This window comes from Microtus pennsylvanicus, chromosome 15 (assembly GCF_037038515.1).
Source record: "Microtus pennsylvanicus isolate mMicPen1 chromosome 15, mMicPen1.hap1, whole genome shotgun sequence".
Classification (NCBI taxonomy): Eukaryota; Metazoa; Chordata; class Mammalia; order Rodentia; family Cricetidae; genus Microtus; species Microtus pennsylvanicus.
Genome location: NC_134593.1, coordinates 62,936,034 through 62,955,787, shown reverse-complemented (window position 1 = coordinate 62,955,787; position 19,754 = coordinate 62,936,034). Strand labels below are relative to the sequence as shown.

Sequence of the window (19,754 nt, the reverse complement as noted above, 5' to 3'; positions counted from 1 at the left end):
TCCTTTTCTGTCAAGCCAAGGAGTGAGAGCAGGAAAAGGAACCGTACTGATGGGAAGCATTTTTCATTGTTTTTCCTACTCCAGGTCAGTGCCTTGTGCAAACAATGAGGACATCAGCTGAATGAGAAGACGACACATGTGTGCTAAGCTGACTACAAGGAGGTACATCTCCCATACTGCTCCTCGTTATGGTTCTATGAGGCAAACTGATTGGCAAATTCAGTTTCACATGAAATCAAACGTGATGTCCCATATCTCACTTCTACCTCTACAGAATGAGAAGAAACAAGTGGGTGCTGAAAGTTACACTATATGTAACAGTTATGAAAGACTGTTTTCTGGTATCTATAAGATCTAGGGGCACTGTGGGAAGTAGTTACACTAACTCTTTGATGATATTAGATTCCTTTGTGCTATATCTACATCTATTAACAAAAAAGAAATAGGTTAAACAAAGAAATAAAGTAGAAAGGTAATATTCTTTCAGATTTATATTATTTTGTACATGCATATGAGTGTTTACATAGCGTGCACACACACACGTGTGTGTGTGTGTGTACCCACTGTGTTTGTGGCATCGCACAGCATTCATAAAAGGAGTTAAATCCTTTAGATCTGGAATTATAGATGGTTTTTATTATTGAGTGCCTGGAACTGAATCTGCATTCTCTGCAAAAATAACAAGTTCCCTTAGCCCGTGAGCCATAACTTCTTTCCTAAAAGAAAGACATTTTAACAAAAATCACTGCTGAGATTGCTCATATCCAAAGACCCATGGGTCAATAGAACATAACAAATCCCATAAGAAAGATGCATGAATACTGATGGTCAATGAATCTTGGCAAGGGTCACATCAGGGAGATGTGAGAAAATGTTTTCTCTTTAGTGAGAAGTGCTAGGAAAACTGCTTTTCCAAGTTAAAAGGTAAAGCAATTGGATTCTGATACCATTTCCACTTTCTCTTCTCTCTCCCTTTCTCTGTCTTTCTCATATCTCCCCTTTCTCTTCCCTACTCATTCTCTCTCTCTCTCTCTCTCTCTCTCTCTCTCTCTCTCTCTCTCTCTCTCACACACACACACAATAAAGCAAATACAAATAGATTTGAGGTAGGTTGAAAACATAACAATGAAACCCAAATCCATTAAGAATCTCCCAGCCCTGTCATAGCAGAAAAAAATAATGACATCTTGAATTTTACAGGCAAATGGATGGAAATAGGAAACATCATGTTGAGTGAGCTGACCCCAGACCCAGAAAGACAATTATCTTATGTACTCACTCATAAGTGGTTTGTAAACATAAAGCAAAGTAAACCAGCCCACAAATCACAATCCCAGAGAAACTAGACAACAATGGAGACCCTAATAGAGACATACATATATCTAATCTACATGAGAATTAGAGAAAGACAAGATCTCCTGAGTAAATTGGGAGCATGGGAACCTTGGGAGAGGGTTAAAGGGGAGGGGAGATTTAGGGAGGGTAGCAGAGAAAATGTAGAGTTCAATAAAAATAATTTTAAAAGATAGTAAAAAATTCTACTACTTATGATGTTATTAGCTTCAAAATAAAATAAAGTAATGCCAAAAAAAATAGAATCTCCAAGCAATTAGAACATACACACAGAGGTACTGAGTGTCTTAACAGGGTGGGTTTCAGACTCTGAAATTCTATCAGAAAACGGAACAAAATAAAATAGCTTCTTGAATGGAATATTAGGAAAAGTTAATTTTATTATCTTAGACTAAATTTTCTTTAGTATTAACCAAAATATTAAACATGTAAGTTTAATTAATTAAACATGTAAGTAAATTAAGTGACATCAAATTAAAAGTTATCCTAAAACAATTGGGGAAAAGAACAGACAACATAGCAACCAATGCATTGAGAAAAATTATGCAAAATTTATAGAGAACTTACACAACTCAAATATAAGAAAATCAATATGTTAAAATAGGTAGGATATAAGACATTTCCCTAATGTTCTTATAAAAATTCACACTAGGCATAGAAAATTGTATACCATCATTAGGTACAGTGGAAATGCAACTTAAAACAATTATAATATGTCATCGACTACCCTTTAGGACAAAGATTGTCAGAAAGAAAAAGATATAAGATGACATGTTAACAAGTAATGGAGTAAAGATCCATTTTTACATGCTAATTAATGTATCACAGATGTTTATCTTTACTTATTACAGGCACAGAACTTTAAGTAAATATTATATATATGGAATAGTTGAAGAGTTAATTTATGCTCATTGTGCTATAAGTGATGTTATCCCATAACAACAAAATTTTAAGAAAGGAAAAAATAAAGATTATTTGAATCCATAGGAAGTTAAAATAATTATTTCAAAAATAAACTAATATAACACAGAGACTGGATTAGAGGAGAAACCAAAAAATAAAACATAGGAAAATGGAGAAAAATTGGAGCTTGGAGATCTAAAATAATTTAAGATGTTATAATATTAAAAAGAGAAGTCATAGGTAAGATAAAAAAATAAATATCTTGCACAGAGGCGGAGCAACGGGTGCGTTCAAGATTCGGCCTCACCGGTAATCCACCGCCATGGCCAAGGAAGGCATTGCTGCTGGAGGTGTAACGGACGTCAACACTGCTCTTCAAGAGGTGCTGAAGACCGCCCTCATCCACGATGGCCTCGCACGTGGCATCCGCGAAGCTGCCAAAGCCTTAGACAAGCGCCAAGCCCATCTCTGTGTGCTTGCATCCAACTGTGATGAGCCTATGTATGTCAAGTTCGTGGAGGCCCTTTGTGCTGAGCATCAAATCAACCTGATTAAGGTTGATGACAACAAGAAACTCGGGGAATGGGTAGGCCTCTGTAAGATTGATCGAGAGGGAAAGCCACGGAAAGTAGTTGGTTGCAGTTGTGTAGTGGTTAAGGACTATGGCAAAGAATCTCAGGCCATGGATGTCATCGAAGAGTACTTCAAGTGCAAGAAATGAATAAATAAAAATTTTGGCTCAAAAAAAAAAAAGAATTCTACACAAGTTGAAAGATAGGAAGGCCAGGTTCAAGTGACTTAGTCAATCAAATCAATAAATGATAAAACTGTATTTTTAATTAATGTTAACTTAATTAACTTTGAGAAACCTTAATCATTCATACTTTGGTAGTTACTTTTTTTGTTGCTCTCATAAAATAACCAGATCAAAACAACTTAGTGGAGAGTTTCCTTTGTTTCACAGTTTTAGGGTACAGTCCATCATTGAGAGAAGCTGAGGCAGTAGGACATTGAGGTACCATTCACCTGGCCTAGAAACAGAGTGCTTGATGCTGGCAGTCAGCTGGCTTTCTTCTCTTTGTTCTGAGGGAGATCACAAACAATGCAGTGATTATATCCCACATCAGTTTGCTTAATCTTCATAATCTCTCAAGGCATCACAAAAGCCAACATTATTCAAATAATCCTTTATAGATGTGCCTAGAGACTTGTCCTTTACCACTAAGGTAAAGTTGAAATATAGTATTAACCATTAGTTTTCATTTTAGAAATAAATATTTTGATTATGGTTTAAAAATATTTAACTTATTCCTGAATTTCTGACACTAACATGTTCATCAATAAATCAATATTTTATCTATTTGTAGAAAAATCTACTATTTAGCTGAAATAATTTTGTGAGTTATTGGTGCAGTAATAGTTAATTGATGAATTTTGCACTATCTTACTATTAAAGTTATGCTTCATCTCTAACATTTTAACATTTGGTTGTTAGAAGAAGAAAACAATGGTTAGGGTACATGCTGTCTGTCATGGGACTGAGAAAATAACCAGTCCAGGACACATACTATGAATTGGACACTGATTCATGACATGAGTGCAGATAGAGGAAATAAAACTCCAATATACTTTATTTCAGCAAGGAATTTGTGCATCAAGGTGATTCAAACTTTTCACTGCGTATCCAGAGATGAACAAAGAAAGTTGACTACAACTGCTTTAAAATAACATCCTCTGTATAAAGGAAAAACAGCAAAGTTGAAATATATGAATGAGGAAGGTCAAATAAAAATATTAATTTTTGAAAAATCAAGTGGTGTTTTCAAAATCTAGTTTCTGTTACAAAAATGTAGGAAATTACACATTGATTATCTGTCAAAGAAGTGTACAATTAGAATTAACAATAAAAAGATGAAAAGGAAATTATTGCTTTCTGATTATGGCCAGACTAAATAAAATGCTTTTGATTCTAGTTAGAGTTACTGCTTGCAATCTATAAGTGGTATTCTTCGAGAAAAAAACAGTTGTCTAACAAAGTAACATCTTGGGACTTCCGTTTACAACTTTAATTCATTTATTTCCACAAAGAACCAAAAATATGTAATATAAAAAGGATATTCTAAAGTGTATGATATTTTTCTGAAATCATGGTTCCACATTACTGAGTAAAAATGATGGATAAAGTATCAAACACAGTGTACCAGGAATCTATTGAGGCATTATATAGAAAAGGACAGAGGAGGGGAAAGAGTGGTGCAAAATCTTACCATAGAAATCTGTCACCTGTATTATTTTACCTTTAAAAAGTACTTAACTATTCTCTGAAACAGTTCCTACTCAATTAGAACTCAATTATATGTTAAATGAACTAACTGCCATTTCATTTGCAGAGAGGAATATTTAATAATGATTAATGGAAATTTAATCAAATATGAGTGGAGACACAAAACTGTTCTACAATAGAATATGAATGAGTTATATCAGTTCTAACTAAATCCATTATCTAGATCATCATGTTGATGAGGTCAAGTCTGAGGGTTTGTTTCTTATACAGCACATCAAACAAAAAGACCATTATGCAGAGTATCTGACAGCACTTCCTAATTCTTTCTTCACCTTATAAATGTATCCCTTTGACCTCAATAGAGAAAGATGATTATAAATAAGGAAAATTGTCAAGATTAGCTAAAAATATGTTAGACAGTGCTTCTTTTGTAAAATATGAAAAGCTACAGTAGAGGGATTAATTACCCTGTTTATAAGGTGCAGAGAATTCCATGCGCTACTGGAAAAGAGAGGCAGATACATAATTTCTCCTCCTCTCTACCCACTGAAACCCCTTCTCACAAAAATTTAGCTACTTGACAAGTATTTGCATTTTAGGACACAGAAATATTTTTCCAATTTTTATATTTAAATCTAAATTAATGGAAAACTTACTTTTATTTTTTTTACTGGTTTTAGTGTTAATTTTGTACGATATATTTAATAGTGAATGTATCCTACTCATTTGTAAACAGTGTGTTACTCTATTATTTAATATGTTTTATTCATATTCTATTAGTTTTTATGTTTAGTTTATATTATTACTACAAGTGATTATGCACTATTGTTTTCTAAAATTTATGAAAACTGAAATATTTATAAGGTATTTTTCCATTCTGTACTATAAATAAATCATATTACCCTATAAGTCACAAATCTCTTTTGGCCCATATTTTAACTCCAACAATGACCCTCTCATAATATGTCTACTTATTCTGGCTTTCTGATATTATAGCATTTGTATGGAAGTAAAATTTTAATTTTTATTATACCTTCTGTTTAATGAATACCCTATAAATTATCAAAATATTGTTCAAGTTGTATGAATATTCTCTCTATGAGCTTATATTTTTGACAAAAAAGATGTATATTGACTTTGGCTATTGTATTATAATAAAAATGAAGTGAAGCTAACAGGTACCTTGTATGCATGAGCATAGTGAAAATTCTGTGTCATTTACTAAAATGAGAATTTCAGGATTGGTTGCATAATATCATAATGCCCTCTTGGCACTTGTGCCAGCACACGTGGGAAAATCACTGTTAAGTTGTTTGGTTGTATACAAATCTCAGTGCAGCAATATGCTTCACAAAGTTGATGGCCAACTTCAACCAAATTCTGTAGGACTGAGTTATTGAGGCCTCATCTGAGTCACCCACTGAGATGTAAGAACTTCTGCTGTGCTTTTTGTCTGTCTTAAGGGGTACCAGACACTGAGGTGTTGAAACTCAGAGGCCCTATAAAGAATGCCTCTGGGTAAGGTGGAGCTTAAGGTGAAGGAAACATCATTGTAAAGAGAATGGAATGTGGGTTATTCCTTCATCGACAGCTCCAATTGGCTTAGTACTCTCAGTACATTAGTTTTAGCTTTATAGTTTAAAACTGAAGCTACTTTTGTAATACTATAAACACTGATATTTAAAAAAATATTGTCTCAAAAAACGGCATACTAATATGTGGTAGGACTTTGACATTTAACACTAACTATGTTTCCAGAAGACCCCAAAGATCACAGCAATATATCTGAAGGTAATATATAAATTGTAAATAAACATATAATTTGGAAAATATACTTTGAAAAAGATAGAGGATGAACTGTTGAACACTATTTAAAAGGAGGCAATAAGTTTCCTATTTTAATGCTCCAAATTTTATTTAGGTGACTTTGTGCAAAACTTTAAAATAAGAGAAGTCTGCAATAATAATAGATATGAGTTGTCCCAGTTCTTAAACTCATTACAAATTCACTTGATCTGTATTGGCTTCTCTCAGACACATATATTATTTCAATAGCCATAGAAGTATAGGTGAAGCATGTATTGTTGTCATGGATTCATGTTCCCTTATGGCTTTCAACAAGAAGTTGCATTTCTTTCTTCATCTTCTTTATTCACATTTCATCCACTCATCAGCTGGCACTCTGTCACGGATGTAAGAAGGCCTTGTATGTAGCAACCCTCCCTGAAGAGTTTCAATGTCTTTCACTACCCCTCTTGACATTTTATTTCCATCTCTATAAAATGATTTCATGAATTTTGGAATTCTTTGCAGGTAGTTTTCATATATAGTTTTGATGTATATTGAATTTCTTCAAGGAAAAATATTTTTAACATAGTTCTTTATTGATTCTTTGGGAATTTCATATCATGCACTGCAATCCTGTTCACAATTTAGTCCCTCCTTACCTACTCCTCACCCCTGCAGCATGACCCCCCAAAAGCCCTCCCCCAATGAGTTAATTAAAAACAAAACAAGCAAGAAATAATCCATGTCACTCCTCCATCATCCCAACACTTCTTCACCCATCCTATTGGCATCGGGAACTGTGGTGTGTCACTCGGTATACAATTTTGTCCAATGGCCTCACCTACATAATGTCCATCGCATGAGTTATTGGTCTGTTTCAAAGCCTTTTGCAAAGCATCATGACGGGATACTCCCCGAAACTCCTCTCGGATATCCTGCTCTTGTCCCAAGTACTGAAATCCTGAGATTAAATTTTTGCAGGACCAGTCCCTTTATGATCAGTTCCTTCATACACTCTAGCAGTTCACACATGAGATAGATGTTACTGTAGGTCAACATCTCAGGATGTGGGTGAGGGTGGTATCTGAGCTGATGAATCCAGGCCACCGATTCCATCCTTCTCAGAAAGAGGCAGAGTTAACTCTTCTAAGTGATATTTTTAGGGCCAGCTATCCATGTTGTGGTGAGCAGTAAGAGCCATTTCTAGCACAGTGGGTTCCTTGTTGATGTCAGCGACCCATGGTATCAACCAAACCACATAGATGTCTAGCATCTGAGCTGTAACCTGTGGCTATGTTGGTGTCTGAGGGCTGTGCTACCCCCAGTCCATGTTCATCTAGGGGGACTGTGCTGCCAGATAAAGTCATGGCTTTGTAGTGGTCCAGGCTGCTGCTGTGGGTCATGTCTGGCAGTATGGTCCAGAAGCAGCCAGGCTGTGTGTTGATGTCTGTGCCTTCTGGGGCTACCATGGGATTCCCGGGGTCTAGACAGCCACCTGAGACCATGTTGGTGTTGAAGGACCTTGCTGCTGCCTGGGGCATACTGATCTGCGTGGCCAGTTCTAGTATTTTTTTTTAATTTATTCACAAATGTGTGCAGGTCCTTCACTTGTTGATCTCAGTTTTATAATTCACAGGGTAAGGACTTGCAAAGAAGCAAGAAAACACCGTAGTATGGCAATCTAACCACACATTTTCTATTCAATCTAACACCATTACACATCATATGCAGTTGTTAGAAGTCTCATATCACGGAGATGCATTTTCTGTCTTCAAAAATTGCCTGATGTGGTTTTGTTGGCAGTGCTTCTTTTATTTTCGAAACACGTGGAGGAAAGGCTTCAGGAATTGAAGGTACTGCTCACCTTTGTTGGTGTCTGTTCAGATTGCTTCACCTGGAAATGATCTAGAGAGAAATATTCATTATTTGGTTACAATATATGCTATAACTTAAGTGTTGAACATTTTTCCATCTTTTACATTGGATTCACTTGCTTTTGCACTGTTCCAATTTCTCAGATCATTGTCGTGAAATGAATAATAATACCAGAAAAGATACTCATACTCTTATTGCCAATAAGCAGGAAATATATGGTACATCTTTTAGTTCCCTTGATCTCTCTGTCTCTGTCTAGGTCTTTCTCCCCCTCTCTCTTCTTCCTCCCCCCCCCCCGCCCCAATTCCAATAGTGCTTTAAAAGAAAAGGGTCCCAGAATAGAGAGACACTGCTGGAAAGTGTGGTCATGCTGAAGTAGTTGTGGCATGGTGGAGGAAGTGTGTGGCTGTGGGGTGGGCTTAGGGTCTTTTTTGATAAAGCTTTGCTCAATGTGACAGGCCATCTGTTGCCTGTAAGATGTAGGACTCTCACCTACTTCTTCAGCACCACATCTGCTTGCAGTCTGCCACATCTGGCTGTGGTGATAATGGACTGAATTGCTGAAACTGTAAGGGAGCCCCAATTAAATGTCGTTTTCTTCAAAAGAATTGCTGCATCATGATGTTTCTCTTCACAGTAATAGAAACCCTAACCAAGACACCCCACACACACTCTCTTTTATTCAGCATCTTATGTATTCCAGTCTGGGCTCAATCTCCCTGTGTTTTAGATTTTAAAGCTTGTCTATGCTAGATAAGCATTCTACAAACTAAGACTTATTCTCCAGTTTTTAAAATCACAATTAACTGATGTTTATGGTACATATGACCACATTAGGATTTTCCATTTTCTTAGACACGTTTGAATCTTTTTCTTCTCTTGTCTTTTAACTGGCTCTCAAACTCCTTTAAGATGATGCTAGAATAAAAGGATATCAAACTTGGATGTATCTAAGTTATGAAGGCGAGGGGTGATGTGATCTTTATGTTCATGATATTCATGTACATAGTGTAACCGATGGGATCTGGCCCAGGACAGCAATGTCAGAGCCTAACTAGTGTGAGGACTGTTTTTATAATAGACAAACTGATATATAAATAATAAATAGATTAATAATTAATATATAAATAATAAATAAAAATTATTCTTAATAATATTCTAACATACTCATAGCTCAATGTCTTATCTTATAAATAGCCTGCTTTCTTGGAATTAAATGCTCTACACATAAGAAGTGCACAGATATTTTAATATCAAAAACCAAGGTGTATATTTTATACCTACTCTAAAGAGGAGACACAGTAGATCTGGCCATAAGATGGACAGGGAGGAAGCTCAACCAATTGGATAAAATATTTAGCATGTTTCTATATCTCAATGACTCATGAATTGTGAATTAGTATCCTCCCCTCCTTACCTTACTGAGGATCTTTAAATAACAGGAAACCAAATATACAGCAAGAGAACATGATTAAAATTTGGAATTGAGCTTAATGTACATAAGTTTTCAAGCATATCTTGTCATTAACATCTTTGGTCTGCACTGTCAATATAGAAATTAAGTTTTATACTATAAAATATGAAAAATATGCTGACTCTAAATAAAAAGTCGTGTAAGAGGCTCAGAGATCAAAAGTTTTATTTTAGTGATGCACATAAAGGAAAGTATGACAGCCTAGAAGTGCCTAAGGCAATTCAAAATTAGTTTTTACACATTAAGTACAAGAAAAGGAGCACAAGTCCTTCTGATACTAAATAGGCTTTCAATTTCTCAATGCATGACAGCTAGAAATTTGTGGTTAGGAGGGATGAACAGTGATTTTTGTTTGTTTGCCTTCCTTATGCATCAGGTTTTCTGTCAATCTTACATCACATCCTAGGAATTGTTAGGATTATTTTATGAGATGCTTGGGTAAGCCTTTATAAAGATAGCCCTTCATTTAAAACATATAGTATGTAATATGTGTATGAATTTCCATATACACGTATGTTTCATATTTTTATATTTGTGTAGAGATAATGTTTCTTTGTAAATAACAGATGTAAGGTATTTCTACAGTTAAAATGGGTTTTACGTGGTTGTTCTGGTCAAATATGACTAATTATTCATTAGTGAAAATGCAAAAGATATTTAAAATCAAGTTGTAATGTCTTCTACTGTTTTATCTTTGCATTTTATGCTGAATAAGCTGTGCATATATATTAATAAAAACTAATCTGCTTTATTGTATTTATCACTAGCTATCTGTTCTGTAAATAAGTAGAATACAAACAAACTATTCAAAAAGCACACAGAAAAGCTTAATGCCTATGCATTTTATACCAGAAATTTAACTTCCTGCCTCAAGTTATTTAAAAATATTGTATTTCTGAGATAATGCAATTTGTTGGTAATGAAGTTACACTGAGATTTTGCTATATCTTTGATTTATAGAAAAATGTCAATGTATCTTTTTCCAGAAATTATTATGAAACAGTAAGATATACTTGCGGTTCAGAATGTTTTCTTACTCCTGCACCAAAAATTCATAATATTAAACAACTACAAAGTTGCCTGTTTATAATTTCAGAGATTTAATCAGTTACAGCATGAGTTCTAGGTCAAGAGTTCTCACTTACTGTGAGTTCCATACTTCATAAATAAGAAAATAGAAAACTAAAGCTATCACTTTCATGTTTAGGATGTGTTGAGAAAAAAATGCAAAATTTTTATTTTCCTAGTGTTCATGCTTAAGAATCTAAGATGTTCAGTTGTCAAATTTATGTATTGAGATTAACAAAATGAATTTTTATTATTTGTTTTTGAAGCCCCACATCTGATCTAAATGTTTATACTTGGGTATTATGTATGTAGACTTTGAGTTGTATAGATTGAACCTTAAAAAATATAAAAATTAACATGGGGCTGGCTAACATATCTTTCCAGGTATCATTTGCAAGAGATTCGCAAAGACAGCTGTATAGCTATAAGTGCTTAACACATTAAATTTTCATGGCTTATGAAGACAACTGAAAATTAAAATTACTTGCTTTAGATATTAAAATTACTAATGCACTTTGAATTATGTTAATTGCAATACTCCCTTTATTGTTTTAATTGATCATAGTACTTTTCTTAGGAAATCTCTCTCACACACACACCTAAATTAACTTTTACAATAATTAATAGTAGCAAATTTATTTGCTAATGTTAGAAGTCAGATCTCAGTCCATCATAACTACTATTAAAGAAAAAGAGGCTATGAATCCAAAGGAGAACAATTAGGGAGCATGGAAGGGAATGAAGAGAGTAAAGAAATGGGGAAAATGGTGAATTTAATTATAATTTAAAAAATTTAAATTATTATATAAATAAAGAATTGTCTATTGTTATATGTACTTGTAGTCACAATGCTGATGAAGCATATATATGTGTGTGTATGTATATGTATATATTTGTGATTAGAAATACATGCACAGACACATAACAGAAATATTAGAGAAAATTAGACTATGTATATGGGAGTGGTTTGGTATAGGAGATTCTTCTGTCTATGTGTTGCTCTTATTGATTAATGAATAAAGAAACTGCCTTGGCCTGTTGATAGGGCAGAACTTAGGTAGGCTGGGAAGACAGAAATGGATTCTGGGAAAACGAAGGCAGAGTCAGAGAGACCCCATGGACCCTCAGCCGGAGACAGAGGTGCTGAGACTTTGCTGGTAGGCCACAAACTCATGGTGATATCAGATTAATAGAAATGGGTTAAACTAATATGTAAGAGTATATGACTTTCTCAAAGCACAGAGTCTGTTAAAGAAAAAGAATTTCTGTTAACAATATAAAACCCAGTGTAAAACAAAACAATGAAAAGGAAATAAATATATAATACTAACATGGAGATTCTGGTGGCTATTTCAGAGAAAATATTAATATGTGCACCTAATAAAATATATCCATTTTGTGTTTCTCGGATAACGTTATTAAGTTAATATTACTATTCTGTGATATTTGGATGGCTCACCACTCATTACTTAAAAGTCTGCTCCTAAGAGCAAACTGTATCTGAATTTAGGTTTTTAACACTCAGTTTTGAATTTTTTCATATGCATATGTCATAACTTTATTTTATAATTAAAATGCTTTTTAAATTGCTTCATCTGCACCCTCCCCTGACAAGCTCTTTGCAACCTACTTATTCCATTAGGCAATGCCTTTCCTCCTCACTAAATGGCTCCTGCAGCAGTTGTAGACTACATTACTTTTCATTTGTCTTCCAAGCAATAGATTAGAAATAGGTGATAGGAGAGAAGACAATGTCATTAATTCAATTTTCTATTTGTCTTCTGCCCCTTCCACTATCTCTTTAGCAATCACTATATATATTTCCAGGACATTGCACTGAATCTGTAGTGTTTTGTGGATCTGTGCCTCAAATTAATTCTTTACGGCTTAGAATCCCTGTGATCAAAGATCTACATTCTTTTCAAAGTGACAGACAAAAATGCTGAAAACGTAATTGCTAATTGTGTGTAAAAGTAGTTTTCATTATTCATATAATCTTGAAATATTAGCACTTTACTTTTCTAAGCACTTTTGACAAGATGAGTCTTAAAGCAATAGCAGTATAAAAGAAGATAAAGTTATATAACTTCATCAAAAATGTTTATTTCCTACTTCAATTTCAATTTAGTAGATCATTATGTAATTTCACAAAACTTAAATGAAAATAAGGAGTTTTTAGGCTTGCTTATGTTATTCCACAGAAGATAATTGAATATTGAAACCGAGTTTGCATTGCATTGATTGGTGCTCAATTGCAGGTGGCAAAGATTGACCTTAGATTGAACAAATGAGTATGTCGTCATGGGATACCTCTTAGAGTAACAGCAAATGTGATAACGGCATATCTGAGAGCACTACCCAGACAGGTCTATGAGGGCCCAATCGCAATCCAGCGGCAGAAGTCTGTCAGAACTGAGGTCCAAATGGGTCACAAAAAATTAAAAAGGCATAAAATTAAGGCAAGTTAGATTTTGTAATAACAAAATTTAGGCTGAAATAACTACAGAGAGAGTATGACTGGAAGAGAAAATTAAATGCTATGAGAGCTGCCTGGGTGATTAGGAAGGGCATGGCACACTTGCCTTTGAAGTTATGGGGGAGACGAGAGAAGTAGGTACAGTTAAGAGGGAACAAATCACTGTGCATGCTGTGTCTACATGATACAGTCCTGCTGAAGACGCAAATGTTCATTCTAAGGAATTGATGGTCTTTATATGAACACAGAGCAGAGCAATGCTCAGTTGTCTTCATGTTATTGATTGTTAAAAATTAACTGCAGATAATGAGGTTCCAATCCTGGAGGGGAGTAAGCTAGTATCTTCTGAATTAAATCATACAATAGGGAATCATAAAAAAAGGAAGTTCTGCTAGGAATATAGTAAGTCGAAATAGTAGAACATGGATTTCAGGGAGGAGGAAAAGACTAAGGATCTTCAGGGCTCTAGACTTTACAGCTGAAATACATGTATCTGCTCTGTGTTAACTCTGCATCAACTGGGAACCTAGGTCACTAAAATGAGCACGGTGAGAGTTTGACCAACATCACTTCTCTAGATAACAAACAGTACGGTCACAGTTGTTACAGGTCAACTGCTGGGCTGAATGCAGGAATTTTAACACAAACCATATCAACAAAGCAGCACTGACATCCAGAGATGAAAATTGGTGGTCTTTCTATGAATTGCAGAAGCTAAAAAAGTTCTCTGATGTTTCTGATAGAATAATTTACAGTTTTGAGGAAGTCAGCAATTAAAGTAAGAATCATAAGTCAATAAAATTTAAGTTGCTTACAGGTTGGAAAAGACACTCCAAATATTTCATACCTAAAAAGGTTATAAATGGTGTGTTCAAAACATATAGAAGCCTAAATGTTGTATGTTTCTGTGTCTCTTTCTCTCTCTCTCAGGCTTTATTACTGTATCCATTCCTATCCTTCCCACACGCCTTCTGAGTGTTGAGTTGTTGTTCTTCCATCAATATTACAAAATTGATATGTTCAATTCCAATGGCCAAACTTCATTCTAGAAAATCTAAAATAACTGATATAATTTATTTTCAGAGAGAGCACATGGCCAAATGTGTCACATGACTTAACCATCTTTGCTGTATATACGAGCATGTCATTTTATAATTCTATGTCTATCACACAATTTTAGCATTTGATGCAGAAATATGGTGTCATTCATTTCTGTGAAATATACCTTTTATTGGAATTCAAGAAATATATGTTGAAAATTACAATCAGCATGCCCTCAGCTTATTGTTAAGTTCTTTATTGACCATATACCATCATAACAAATAATTAATAAGTTTTTGCTTTTTCATTGCCAGGTATGTTAAATATATGGTTCGTCATGTCTAAAACTCTCTAACTTCCTAAATTTAAAAATGTTCCACATGGTAAAATGTTAAAGCTAAGGTTCTGTCATTCTAATCAAAAGTTAAAATAAAAATTATATAGTTATCTGCAAGTTTATCTTTAATAAGATACTTTAGTTAAAATTAATATCTATATTATGAAAACTAATACTATGAAAGAAATTGTACAAGATTTTAGTAATTATAAAGAAACTAATATTTGGTATATAGTTTTGTTGACATGATTGTATCGCTGAGTGTGCCTTTGTGTACCCATATGTATGTGCTTTAATTTCATGGATATGTGCCTGGAAATTAGTTCACACTCTTAGATGCCTTAGGTGCTATTCACTCTGCTTTTTTTCTTTTTTTTTTATTTTTGAGACAGGGTTTTTACGAGTCTTGCTAGTTAGGGAGTTCACATTCCCAGAGTAGGGTACCAGAGTGAGCCACCATGGTCAGCAATCACTTTGCTGGCTGAGCTGTCTTCTTAGTCCCAGGTATAGCGCAAGCTAAGGATCCTCTTTCTTCATCACTTTCAACATGAATTTATTACTGTTTGCCACCATATTGCGTAGCTTTCATTTTCCTTAAAAATTGATATTTAAAATAAATTTAAATTTATAAAACAAAAGAATAAAATAATGATTTTTCCAAACTTAAATAAAATCTCTGACATCATTATGAAGGGTTGCTACTTGCTGTGGAACAATGGTTTGTACCCTGTCAATTGTATTTTAATAAAACGCTGATGGCCAGTAGCCACAGGAGCACAGGGCTAACAAGATAACAGCAGACACCCAGAAAGTCCATATCCCCTGTGAATTTCCGCACAGTGTGCGTGAGGTGGGACACAGACACTGGAGTTAGTGCGCCGAGACTGGAAGCCGCGCTGAGGGGAGTAATGAGATAATGTAAAGAACCACGGTCAGTCTGCAGCAAGAAAAGCAGTTCTATATTCAAATGAACATCTGGCTCCACGCACAGGTTGCTGCCAGCTGACAGAGGGCTCAAGCCTCTCCTCAGTAGAGCCGGGCGGGAGAGCGGGTGTTCTAAAACCAAACGTTGGGCGCGCTACTGAGCATATTAAATATTTAAAAACATCAATTTGAAGCTGTATTGACTTTCCATTTCAATCTCTGAATTAGATGATCCGATGCCAGTTCAGTAAGACGGAAGAGAATGAATCTTATTGAAGTGAAAACCTTAAAACTCAAGGAAGAAAAACGTCTCATTCCCTACAATGTGGTTTTGTGCTCTTCTTTCCTTTTGCACAATGTCATTGCCGTAGCTTCAGGGCTTTCAGCTTCTCTTCTGTTTCTAGAGTTACATATGCGGCATGCTTTTTCTCTGTATCAGAAGCCAGAATTTACGTAATTATTACCACTTTTAAATTGATAGTCTTGGCTTCAAAAGACCAAGCTGACCTTTCTATCTCCAAAAGGATGTTTCAAAAACTAACTCGAAAAACCAAAAAAAAAAAAAAAACCAACTAAATATAAAATATTTTATCTTGAAAATTGACAAAGCAATATGAAAATAACCACAGGAACATGTTAGAGAAGTAAAGAGAAGATAACAGAAAATGATGCCCCAGAGAGCTTTATTCTTGAGTGTGAATAGGCAGCCAGGTTGATCCAAACTGCCAATGAGCAATATGAATTTAGAGCACACAGAAGCGTAATAAGAACAAGAGTATTTGATATATCTAAAGGATTTCTGGGACTTCATAAGGAAAAACGATTTTTAAAAATCTCAAGGACAGAAATTACTATGCCCAGGTTAACTGAAGCTTCTAGATGGATAAGAAATGAGTGTACTCATCTGCACCTTTAGCAAATAATGTATGGTAAGGCTAAAGATATGCGCTGGTGGGAAAAGAGCAACCAAATAATTTTCAAATTAGTTCACAAACTATTTAGTGATCCTTTAGTCAGGAAATGCATCATAAATGTAACAATACTTCTGAATAAGGGCTTCTGTAGTTAAATCTAACAGCTTTAACAACTTCAGGAACTCGAATTAGTAAATTGTTTGAGGGATTGAAATATGTAAATACTCTGATCTATGTGTGTGTGTGATCTGTTTCCCCAAAGTTAGTTTTCAAACAGCCTCATACTGAAAAGTGTGAGTCTATACAGTAAAAGTAGTTTGAGAAATGAAGTAACATAAAGTTGCTAGCAGCCCCTCAAAAGAATAACCAAATGAATTTCAAGACATAAAACATTTCTACAGAAAATCCCAGAAAAGATAATTCAAAAGCAAAGAATTTCAAAGCATCAGAGTTTTAAAAAGTGAGAGAAATATAAACCACTATTAATAGTAGAAAATTATCACATACAAATAGTTTTAAGTTCAAACATTAAAATATAAAAAATCTGGAATAAGTGCAATAAAAGGAAGAAAATATTTAAGGTTTTGGACATTTGCCTTTAAGAGAGGTGACAATGGTGTTTATTTTAATAGAAAATGTATGGATAGCTTCTACAGAAAAGAGTAGAATTATTGTACTAAAAAAAACAAAATAAAAACATAATATTCATCCTTGCTTTGTCAGCACTTTTACTAAAATTGAAATAATACTGAGATTAGCATAGCCCTCTACAAAAATTACATATATGTTTGTAAAGCAGTCCATATTTTTCAGATGAGAGGGAATGTTGGGAAAAACTGGGAGGAGTAGAGGAATTTGCAGTGATAATCAGTATGTATCATGTGAGAAAAAAATGTTTTCAATAAAAGTAAAACATTCAAAAAACAATAGAGAATAAATGATTATGATGTTATACAATTTATGAAAGTAGAGGGACTCTTAAATGGAAGTGACTAAATGGATATTTAATGAAGTGACTGAATGAATATATTAAATACTACAAAAACACTTTCAAATGCTTCATCTTCAGTTTTAATGACACAATAACAAACATCCTAACAGCCCCATAAGAGTATGTCAGTAAATCAGAATAAAGAAACTGAGAGTTACTGCATTAAAAGAGAAACAATAACACTGAAGTGCTAATAACAATATTGTTTTCTGTTCTTTGAAAGTTTGACTTTTAACATTTTTTAAATATAGCTAAGATGATGAAAATGTGGCTGAATTACTATTTAGAAAGTGATGGTATGCATAATCATTTCAATTTCATGTTCTTATTTTTTATGTATTACTCTTCAAATGATTTATCTGTAATTTATAACAATCAAGTTAATTTTTCTAAGCACTTATGATAACAGGTCAACAACTTCTAAATTTCCTTTTAAGGTTTGCTACTTTTGAGATTATTATATGCTTACAGCATTTCTCCCTTCTCTTCTCTCTCGAAATATTCCCATATAACCCTGTCTCTTCATGTTTTTCAAATTCATGGCATTAAATTGTCATGTTCCTCTCTCTCTCTCTCTCTCTCTCTCTCTCTCTCTCTCTCTCTCTCTCTCTCTCTCTCTCTCTCTCTCTCTCTTATATCCCTAAATATAACCTGCTCAAACTGTATATTGTTTCAGTGTGTGTCTTTCAAGCGCTGACATTTGGTACGGATAACCAGTTGGGCTCTTCCCTGAGGACTATTTCTCCTGCTCCCATCATTCCTTAGTTGCCTGAAGTTCTTTCTGTACGTCTGAAGCTTTGTGGTCTTTTCCCTTGTGGTATGTCTATTAATGCCATCTTTTTTTTTTTAGGCTCATTTTTAGGCAGTCACATTTGTGATACTTCCAGGGTGTAGCTTCTGACGTTATTAGGAGACAAAATCTCACAGAAAACTCCATAACCCTTTGCCTTTTGTTATCTTTCTGTCCTGCCTTCTGGACCATAGGTGAGCAAGTGTGTTGTAGATGTATCCACTGGGACTGGGCTCTGTGATTGGTTGATTGGTTGCGGTTTTCTGTAGTGGCCTTCTGTTTCAAAGAAAAGTTTCCTTGGTGAGAACTTATGACTCCTTTCAAAAAAAGTATCACAATTATGGCAAATATAAATGTTGATTGAGAGTATATTTTCAGGGGGAAAAAAAAGGAGGCAATGTTAGCTCATCACGCAGTTCTGATCCGAAACAGACAAAAGGTGAGCAGCGCTCACATCCAGAGCTCACGAAACAAAAAGCTACCACATGTTCCTCTGCTTCCCAGCTTTCCAGGACACTTCCCTAGAAGCCTGTGCAAACTGGGTATTTTGGTTACCGAAGATTTTTCGCTTCATGAAGAAACATGGTAAAGAAGAAACTCAAGTGCATTTTTTCTAGAATCTCTATCAGCTTTAATATAAGGTATAGTATTAGTACGACGTAAGCAGTACTAAAGGGGATAAAAGTGACACCAAAGGGCAACTGGACCTTAGACACAAATGGCAAACACAAATAGCAAGTCACGAGAAAAATTACTTTTGATTCATAGCATTTAGCGTTGATCTAATGACAAGGTCAAGTATTATGCACTGAGTGTAAAATTAATGTCAAGTCTAAATGGACTTTTCTTCTGGATTGTGCTTATTAATGCAAAGCATTTTCAAAAGAAGCTGTTAGCAACACTTTGGGAAGAGAATTCAGAAAGGAGAAGTAATTCATGTCATTTATTTTCAGGGGGAAAAAATCCCTTGAGAGTGAGACTTTCATTTCTGCATTTAATTTTCAAGAATAAGAGTAAGATGTAGACTGAAGTGGGATATCAATAATTATTTCAGTTCACCTGAAACCAGAATAGTAATTTAATTTGTGTGAAGGGTGAATTGAACATTTTTCTATTTTTGATAAAACCACCTTTTCGATAATGTTAAAATCTTAACCAAAGTAGCACAATTTCTTTAAAAGTAAATGGTAAACACTGACTTATATTAATAATTTCAATATTAGATGAGAGGCAGGTCTTGAGCCAGGACTGTTCTTCTCATTTTCCAGATAAAACTCAGGGCATGTCATCAGGTTTTTGTTCAGAAACAGCAGAAATAATAGGAAACACTTCTGTCTGTTGGCATGAAGCAAATCGTTTGTATTTCTCTGGCTTCTTTTTGTCAGTGTGTTATTATTGAACTTAGAGAATTTAGATACATCAAAACTGAAGAATTCCATAGTCCCTAAAATCACTCCTTGTGACTTTTCCTCAGACACTATTAGCATTAGAGTTAGACAACTTAATTTTGTTATAATTTAATTTTGGGGAGATAAC

General features: G+C 34.5%; 1 protein-coding gene and 1 pseudogene across 1 annotated transcript; both read left to right on the top strand.

The window, feature by feature from the left end:
* Positions 1-2,524: 2,524 nt before the first annotated feature.
* LOC142835551 (small ribosomal subunit protein eS12-like) lies at positions 2,525-3,012 on the top strand. The gene has a single exon (XM_075949100.1). The coding sequence runs from the start codon at positions 2,579-2,581 to the stop codon at positions 2,975-2,977; it is 399 nt and encodes a 132-aa protein (XP_075805215.1). The 5' UTR covers positions 2,525-2,578; the 3' UTR covers positions 2,978-3,012.
* A 14,136-nt stretch (positions 3,013-17,148) lies between these two features.
* Positions 17,149-17,247, top strand: LOC142836231 (U6 spliceosomal RNA; annotated as a pseudogene).
* Positions 17,248-19,754: the final 2,507 nt, after the last annotated feature.

Excerpts from the sequence above, each read along its gene's own strand:
- LOC142835551 (XM_075949100.1), top strand. The coding sequence starts at position 2,579 with ATGGCCAAGGAAGGCATTGCTGCTGGAGGTGTAACGGACGTCAACACT.